General features: G+C 39.7%; 1 protein-coding gene across 1 annotated transcript in view; it reads right to left on the minus strand.

Annotated features, from left to right (window-relative positions):
- cnstb (consortin, connexin sorting protein b) overlaps positions 1-9,590 on the minus strand; it is a 28,423-nt gene that overhangs the window by 16,379 nt on the left and 2,454 nt on the right. The window contains exons 2-3 of the mRNA XM_083790571.1: positions 8,774-9,375; positions 6,384-6,493 (exon numbers count right to left, since the gene is read on the minus strand). Of these exons, the coding sequence (XP_083646697.1) occupies positions 6,384-6,493; positions 8,774-8,861 (198 nt within the window). The 5' untranslated portion in view covers positions 8,862-9,375. The remainder of the gene's footprint in view (positions 1-6,383; positions 6,494-8,773; positions 9,376-9,590) is intronic.

A 9,590-nucleotide genomic window follows, 5' to 3' on the forward strand; every position in this document is an offset into this window, starting at 1 on the left:
TCTACAATGTAGAGGAGTGCATAGAGACGAGGGTCATGTAGAGTCTACATGACCCTCGTCTCTATGCCTGGGTTCTATCAGTGCTAATGTTATATGGATTTAAAGGGATTTTTAGAGAGCACTTTTCTCAGACTTGTGGCATTTACGTTAGAACGTAGGGAGGTGCGCTGCTTTTTTCTTTGAAGTTTTTCTTTGTATTCTCATTAGTTTTATCTAAATGCTTTTAATTGTTCTTTCAATGCTGCTCCCCTACTTTGACTACTAGGTGGGTTCTCTTCTGTATGTCCATAACTATTATATGAAACATTATATTTGTTGGATTATGATATAAGATATATATACGTATAAGGCTATAATGCAATATTCCTAAATAAGTAGTGGAAATGTGAGCAGGAAGACAGTAACATGAGAAGATGACCTCATTAATGTATAAAAGTGCTGTGTCAAACCATTGCATTAGGAACTGTCCAAGCCAGCATTTGCTTGGTGCATTTGAACCACTCCCCACTTCAGAGTGTAGGATCAGATAACCTCTTACCCCATAACCTCTCTTATCCCATGTGCCATAAATATAATGCAAACTGATGGATGCTACTCTCATCGTTCACTGTGCTTTTTCTTTCCGTTGTCCGAGTTCAAAAGCAGTGTCTGTTCTGCTGCATTGTGCTTTGTATTTATTGTAACCGTGGCTGGCTGCAAGCAAATGTATACAACCTGGCTTAGGTTGTATACTTTTGCTTGCTGTCAGCCAAGTACTGGTACTACACTGGTTATGATTTTAGCCAAAGTCTTAGGCTAAACTCTGAACCAGTGCATTATCAGTTGCATCAGTTTTTTATCCTTTCTGATTGAAATCTCACACACCATAAAATACTTGGAAAATGCAGCAATGCAAAAGTAAAGTATGCTCCACCAATTGTAATTCTAGGACATGAAGTTTAATTCGATTTTTTTTTTAAGTAAGAAAATAATGGATAGTTGTAGCCCTAAATGTATCTTTAGCCAACATCTCTGTAAAGGAAAAATGTCATCATGGATGTTTTAATGTGTCCTTCACTGAGCAACTGTAATAATAATTTTCCTATGCACAAATGCAGGAGAAACTGTTAAAGCTAATTGTATCATGTCTTGTTAAATGTGGTACAATATGGACCACCATGTCGCCCTGGATACACCAGCCAGCCCAGCTTAAAGTCAATAGACCTCCAGAGCATCCTCATCACCAGCCAGACCAGCTTAAAGTCAATAGACCTCCAGAGCATCCTCATCATCACGTGAAGTAACGTGAAGTGTGTGGGGAGCATGTCTCTGCTTAACGTGAAGTGTGTGGACAGCATGTCTCTGCTTAACGTGTTAGCTGGTAGGAAAGTGTCAAATAAAAGTCCTTAATGATGACTTCTGGCTCCAAAACTGTGGAATTGCAGTCAGAACTGCAGCATCACTCCCAATCTTCTGCCGTAGTCTGAAAACCCACCTTTTCAGACTCCATCATGGCCCATAGCACTTACCCCCTTAGATAGCATTTCTGTAGACTTAGATAGCATTTGATACAGACTTATAGCATGTTATGTAGACAGCACTATAATTGCATTGTATGTAGTCATAGCACGTCATAGTACACATGTATAGCATAGTAGTATAGATGTATAGTTTATATGTATAGTTTCATTATATAGATATTCCACTGTTACTTTCTTAGCTTACGCATGTTTCATGATAAATGTTTTTATGTGATGTATTCCCATGCTTTTTTGTTCTTGCTTAATGTAAGTCACTCTGGATTAAGAGCGTCTGCTAAATGCCTAAATTGTAAATTGTAATGACTTGTGAGGTATGTGTGTTCCCTGCAACCAACCAACTAGGCCACTGTGTCCCAAACAGTGGATCAGGACCCATCTTTGTGTCACGTACACATTTTTATGGGTCGCGAGTAAATGGGCTATCTCCTTTTGTCCGTTAAAAAAACCAAAAAAAACAATTCCAATATTTTTGAAAAGTATTTCATAAATGTAAAAACCTAATTATTTCCATAAATAAATTAAAAACAAGAATGACTCAGTCATAATGGACCTTACGGTAAGCCCCACCCGCTTGCGCACCTCCCCCGCCCCGATACCGTTGCTATGCAGGACAAGCATGTCTACTATCTGCGATCCTCCACTGAGGACCGTGTTATGTCGTGTTCAACTTTTACTAAACAATGGTTAAATCAATCGTCTAATAAACAACAAACAACTTACCTTGGAGCAAATGGTGTGCTTTGTAACTTTCTCCACGTTTCTCCACGGTTCAGAAAAAAGAATGCTGCTTACCCTTTTCTGCACATTGTATCCAAAAAGTGAAGGTCCGCTAATGGTCTAAACTAATTTGAATTTAGGAATTGCGAAGAAAATCCAATAGCTTGTTTTTCAAGGAAGTTGTGCTTGTGAAGTTGTGCGTGCAGTACATGTCGACTGAACTGGAGTCAGTTGGAAAATCTAATTACACATTCGACCAGGGGAGGCGCTTCAACTTCCTTGAAAAAATGGAAGCGGCTGACTTAACAAGCTATGTAAACCCCATGATTAAACTTGTTTAACCGTTTAAACTTGGATTTTCTTTGCCGTTCCTGAATTCAAATTAGTAGCATTAGCGGACCTTAACTTTTTGGATACAATGTGCAGAAAAGGGTAAGCAGCGTTCATATTTCTGAACCGCAGTGGGAGGGGGATGTGACTGGAGCCTGTGGGTATTGCCGCTGTCTACACAAGACGATTATTAGGCGATTGATTTAACCATTGTTTAGTAAAAGTTGACGTTAATAGTATGATTTAGTAGCAGGGAGGGTGAATGAGTGACCGCCACCGCCGCTGCTGCCTCCTCCATATTGTAAACATTGCGCACCCACGGGAAAAGGAATAAAAAGAAAATGCCCCAAACAGGACGCCCATAGTTCAGACTATGGGTTTTATGGGTAAGTCTCCCATTGGCTTAGAGGCAGCCTAGAGGCAGCCAATCATGAAAAGGTCTTCACTACGTCACTAGTAGGTGTAGATCAACATGTTGTCCAGACGCTTTTCAAGCAGCTGGCAAAAAGTTTAAGAAGTAGTGAAAATAGCAGACCTACAAGCTCACAACGCATCCCATCGTGACGCGTTGTGAGCTTGTAGATCTGCTATTTTCACTACTTTGGGTCTTGGGTAGACATACATTTTCTGTTTTGGGTCTCAAGCTAAAAAGTTAGGGAACCAGTGAACTATAGGCAAGCGCTTTGTTCCTGTAGTCATAATATACTGTTTACATTTAACCTGGAAAATAATGTATTGTAATGTAATAAATAAAAACAAAACGTATGAGAGTATTGTCTTTGGCGTATCTCCCACTGATTGTAACAGTTTGATCATCATAACAACAATCATTAGCATCAGCTGGTCCCTTTTAGGAGTGATTTAATTCTGACTGATGAAGGTCAGAGTGACTTACTCTAAATAAATTGGTTTTGTAAGTCTTTTTCCATTATACAAGTTCATTACTCAAAGACACACCTGTCCGTCACCATAGGTGTGCAAAAGGACATTTCTCTTCAAACTCTGAAGGTGTAAAATCTATTTTGGGCTAGTTTTTGCACTTGCACTGGACATGAAATAAAAATAACATTCTAGTGTGTGTACCAGCTCCTCTAGGAACCGGTATACAATGCCACATAAACCATTTTGCCTATGTAAAGGAATTTATGGCCTGCTCTTTCAATCTATATAAGCAGTTTTAAGACACCTGATTATTATAGAGTAGGTTGTTTATCGTCCACATATATACGTGTATACCGTACTGTACTGTATATATACTGTATATATATACTGCAGGCAAGTAGTTTTATCTGGTTTGGAGTCCACACTCCAAAGAAGATACTTTAACCTGCCTGCAATTGCTATGTCAGTGTTTTCTTTGTAATGAGCTGTGCATGATCAGTTGGATGGTTAGCAGAAAACCAGAGCAGATGACCATGAAGGTCACCAGTTCCCAATGTAAAAAAGGAAAATAACTGACTCCCATTATCTTGTCCCTCAACATAACATTGATGCGATGTGCCTTTGAGAAATTTACTTGATTCTTTATCCACTTAACTTCCAATTATTATTATTCTGTTTAGCTATAATGACATGCCAAAAACTGTGGTTAAAATGGTGGTGGTTAAAATAACTGCTAATGAGTGATTGCCACCATTAAGATTTGGTCACAGTTGCGCTCCCACTTTAAATTTAAGGATGGCAAATTCTCAGATCTCTATGAGAGAAATGTATTCAGTAGTTTTGAGAAAATTCGTACCAAATATGATCTACCCCACAATAATCTTTTCCGATACTTTCAAGTTCGAGATTTTGTTAAAAATCTATTTCCCTCCTACCCTGAGAAACCAGCAAATAAACCATGGGACAACCTCCTAATACTGCATCCTGGGCAAAGGGGCCAAATTTCAGTGACTTACCAATCTCTTATGAGATTAAACATCCTCCCTATGGACAAAAATAGGAATAGGTGGGAGACCGAGCTGGGTGAAACATTTCTTGATGAATGGTGGGATGTGGCTATTGATCGAGTCAACAAATCAACATCATGTGCTAGACTAGGCCTCATTCAATTCAAAGTCTTTCATAGACTTCATTACTACAAATCTAAACTTGCTGCAATATATCCTGGAATTGATGCTAAATGTGATAGATGTGCTCTCTCACCAGCTAATCACACACACATGTTCTGGTCTTGCCCGAAGCTGGTACATTATTGGACTAAAATATTTGAGATTTTGTCCGATATATTTGAGGCTCGTTTGGAGCCGTCACCCCATATCGCTATTTTTTTAACCCAGAAACAGTCTAATATGGTAGCATTTGCCACACTGACGTAGAATATTGTTGGGATGGAAATCCCCAACTTCCCCTTCTATAGCTATGTGGCTTAAGGATATTATGGGATTTTTTTAATTGGAAAGAATAAAGTTTACAATTAGAGGTTCAACAGAAAGGTTATTTTCTAGCTGGCAACCATTTATTACCTACTTTGAGAATCTGAGAGTACTTCCGACAGACTAATTGAATCAATACTATGTGTGTTTTTTTGCATTCTCATAATGATAGAACTGTGTATAGACTAGAGGGTGATGTATGACAACATTCCGAACACAATCTTTTCCAACATAACTTGTGACTGACTATCTCTTGAACTCGAATAACCCAACTCATAATTGTATTTATTTTGTTTTATTTTATTTTATTTTTTGTTATTTATATTGTTTTTGTTATCTGTGCTTTAATTATTATTTTTGTATCCTATCCTGTTTATATCATATGTCTGTATGTATGTTTGTTTTTGTATGTCTGTACTAAATTATGAATGTAATTTTTTATATTGTTTTAATGATGACGATAACTGGGGGGAGGGATGGGGTGAGGGAGGAAAAAAAATGGTATGTTCAAACTGTACTAAATTGTTGAAACCTATTACCAATAAACATATATATATATAAAAAAAAAAAAAAAAAACTGCTAATGGTCAGTGAGACAGTGGTTAATCACTTAATCCAAACCTGTCAAACTGGCAGCCGTGGGTTACATAGGAAGGGGTGCATTGTGAGCTTGTAGATCGGCTATTTTCACACACACACACACACACACACACACACACACACACACACACACACACACACACACAAATAAAACATTTTATCCTGTAATGACATGCACAAAATGGGGACGCCCAGGTTGAAAGTGCCTAAGAATCTCAGGACAGACATGTGCCCCTAGCTGACCTAGTACCTGCCAGTAGCATCTGACAGCGCCTTCACTTCACAGTCTCACCTTTCAAAGCTCTCTATCCAAATCAAACAACAGTACACTGACCCATGCACTCTCCTTGGGATAGAGAGCCCTGCTCTCTTAGAATAGATACATGCCAGACGTGGAGCCGACTACTTTGTTCCACTCCCAGACGAACAAAAGGATGGCCGTTATAAAAGTATAGGTGATGAAACGCAGCGCCACATGATGACACTCAACAAAACACACAGAACAGCCCTGGAGATCAGGTCACAGAGGATGAACACTCTATTAGACACACACACATGGCGTGCGCACAGTGGTGTGTGTGCGCACAGAAACACACACACACACAAACACACACACACACACACACACACAATACAAAATAACATACAAAAGCACACTGTGTTTTAGAAAAAAATGATTGCATTGTATTCATCACCTGCTCTCTCTCTCTCTCTCTCTCATTGAGATATACACACATCTCTCTCTCGCTTTACACACGCCTACACACAAACGCCTACACACGCGAGCGCGCACACACACACACACACACACACACACACACACACACACACACACACACACCTGGTGTAGTGACTGTGGCAGCAGTGTGTAGTCACTGTGTTCTCCTAGGGACTGTAGTGAGTTCAGTAGCTCTGCACTGGGACCAGGTGGTCTGTCCCTGGAGACTCTTCCTAGCAACATGGAGACACCCCCCCACAAAAAACATACAGATTACACACAACTCCGTCTCAGTCAAAACAACTGAATGAAATTAAATGTAGTTGTTGATTTCTATTCTATTAGATTGTAATCATTGTATCGTTTGTTGTTCAAGCAAAAGTGCAAAGTGATCAAAATCACTTAGAGTAACCCTTGACACACACCCGATCCATATCGTCTCCATATTTAATCTCTCTATGATTTTTGTCAGGTGAAAACCTGACATACATCACAAACATATACGTTACTACAATAATAATCATACTAATATGGGGGGAGAACACAGCGGAGACAGCGCTTCTTTCACCTGACAAATATCACTATGTGATCATTTCTTGTTTCATAAATGAATGCCATATTTTATACTTCTGGCATATGACAGACTACAAAACTAGCAAGATTGAAACGTTTAACTTTCTTAAACTTTCTTTCTTTTCGCCCAAGTATGTCTGTGGGTTTATAAATATTGTAGAGAGGAGAGTCCGCACACAGATTTGCTCCAAGGTGTTTGCTTTTTTATTCAAAACACCATAAATAATACACAACGTTTCGGCCGTGAACGGCCTTCATCAGGTGATAATCGGCAGTATATGTGACAACTCCCTTTTAAACCCAGTCGTCACATCATGTGACTGATGACGACTGCATGGGCAGGTGATTCACTAACACCAATAAGTGACATGACAAAAATTATAACAATATATATGAACATGAATGACCACCACATCAAGCAAGACAACAGCTTCAATAAAACTTGCTGGTATTTGCTTGTTACAGACTGTTTTAGTATTTTTTAAATACATTTTTTAATTATTTTATATATTAGAGATTTTGCATTTTTTAGTTTGTTTTTAAGACTTAAGATTTAAAAAGCTTTCGGTACCAAAAGTAGTTTACAGTTTGGGCAATCTGCTCCAATAGTATTAGTCAGTCAGAACAATATCAAAGGGAACAGGTAAGAGACACATGAAGGCTAACATTCAAGATCAATGGTTCTCTGGACATTGGCCAGTAAAACCATCAAGATTAATTTACTTTGCTTTAAAGTGAACAACACTATAAATATTGAACCAATGAAAGGTATTAACAAGAGCTTGACTAAATAACAATTATTTTACAGCTAATTTGTTTAGGTGTGCTCTGACAAACAACCAGAACAAGAATAATATGCAATTAATGCTTTGCCATCAGAGAGACACTACTGTATATTTTTAATGAAGCATAATGAGCCATGTGACCTGTCATTCCGGACCCCTCATTAACATAATTATTTATATCTCAATGGCTCTGCAGTGAATGAATGTGCTCTATGCACACAGAATAACTCTTCCTACAAATGGAACCAAAGGGACCCTTACGGTTACGGGTCCATTTGGTTCCATTTGTACACTCTCAGAGAGTTACAGACCTGTACAGGGCCATTTTATTGGAACACACTTAAGGACACTTTGAGACCCACACTGGTGTAGCAGAGTGTTTCCAGTGAGCCAACAATAGCAGCACCCTGACTCTGTTTGACCAGAATGGAACAGAGCCTTCATTAGTAGTACCAGCGGTAACACCACCGAAGGAAGCAGGGAAGGGGCCCAAGTTCTTTCCAAAATGGTGTGTATAGATAGAGCCCATTGTGGTGTCACAGCTCTTTAGCAGGTGGCTCACAATGACAAACAGGCTGTCATCTCCACACGTCCCCGGCCACGATAAGCTTGTCACCACCTTGCCTCCAGCTATTACCACAATATTTACCATTAGATATATTGCACAAATGTTATATAACAGGCAGTAGGCAGTAGCTTAACGATTTCATCTTTATAGCTATAAGCTTCACACTGATGGTTTGGTGAAACCTTAACACTTCACATCATATTAATGATAATGATAATTTTGAGCCCCGTTCGTCCTAGGCTGGGACTCTCTCAGTACTACAGTATATTACTGTATAACACCCTGACTACAAGGATGACGGTCACCTGTCTGTTGTGTGTGGGGATGTGAAATTGTCTTGAAATAGAATTTCATGGCAGCTTGCCCGCCAACACCAGTGGCCATGGGCTGTGCTGTTTTATGGCGATACTTTCTTTCCTTTCCTTTTTTTCGCACACTGAAAATAGCAGATTTACAAGCTCACAACGCATTGTTTCCGTGACACGTTGTGAGATTGTAGATCTGTTATATAAATCAGGCTTTACATATAATAGTGGTATCAGTACATATCAGACTAAAGAAATAACGGAAACAGTAGGCTTACGTACCTGCTGAACTGTTAGTGGAAAGATCATTCTCTTTCTGAATTGACACAGTATCAGGACCTTTGTGGGGGCCAGTGTTCTGGTTGCCCATCACCGCCCTCACCGCGGTGGTCTTGTCTGGATCAATGTTTTCAAAAAAATGGGCCCCACAGCCCCTGTGGTGGACTGTGGTTCACTCTTTTCAAGTCAGAGTCTCGAGCCAGACCCTTTAAGGGAAAATGTCAACTTTTGTTGAGTCCCTGCAGATAAAACTACTTTTTAGCAGGTAGGCCTATGAGTATTAGTGAAGCTGTAGAGTCCTGAGTAAAGCTCTGAGTTGGTCCAAGCGCTGAGAATTTATTCAAAAGGGTCTTAGTCGCTCCATGATTGATCTCTTGAACTCCCAGCAGGGGTAGGTTAATCCCCGATCACATCTCTCGGGTGGCTGAGCAAAGAGGGGGTAGAAATGCCCAGCATACAGTAGGCTGCAACAATGGAACCAGGGAAATGAGGTGCTTAGTATGTGCAATAGCTGTAGACCTCTGATTAGGATTATTTGTGCTGGTCGTATTCCAACTTGCACACTCAAGGGCAGGGTGGAGCTTCCTTTCCTTGTCCTCAGCAACCTAATAGAAAAATAATAGCACATTATTATATGGGCAATAAAGTTATTTCTGCCATGTATCTCTAACATGTTTCTTGCCTGTTACTCCTGTTTTGTTCAAGAGACGAGCAAGGAAGACAGAAGTGGGAGTGTGGGCAGAGATGCAGCAGAGTGACAGAGAGTAAGAACAGGAGAGATAGAGAGTGATTCATGAATGGAGAGAAAGCACTACTGTGG

Source organism: Protomyctophum parallelum (assembly GCF_964188405.1).
Source record: "Protomyctophum parallelum genome assembly, chromosome: 19".
Taxonomy (NCBI): domain Eukaryota; kingdom Metazoa; phylum Chordata; class Actinopteri; order Myctophiformes; family Myctophidae; genus Protomyctophum; species Protomyctophum parallelum.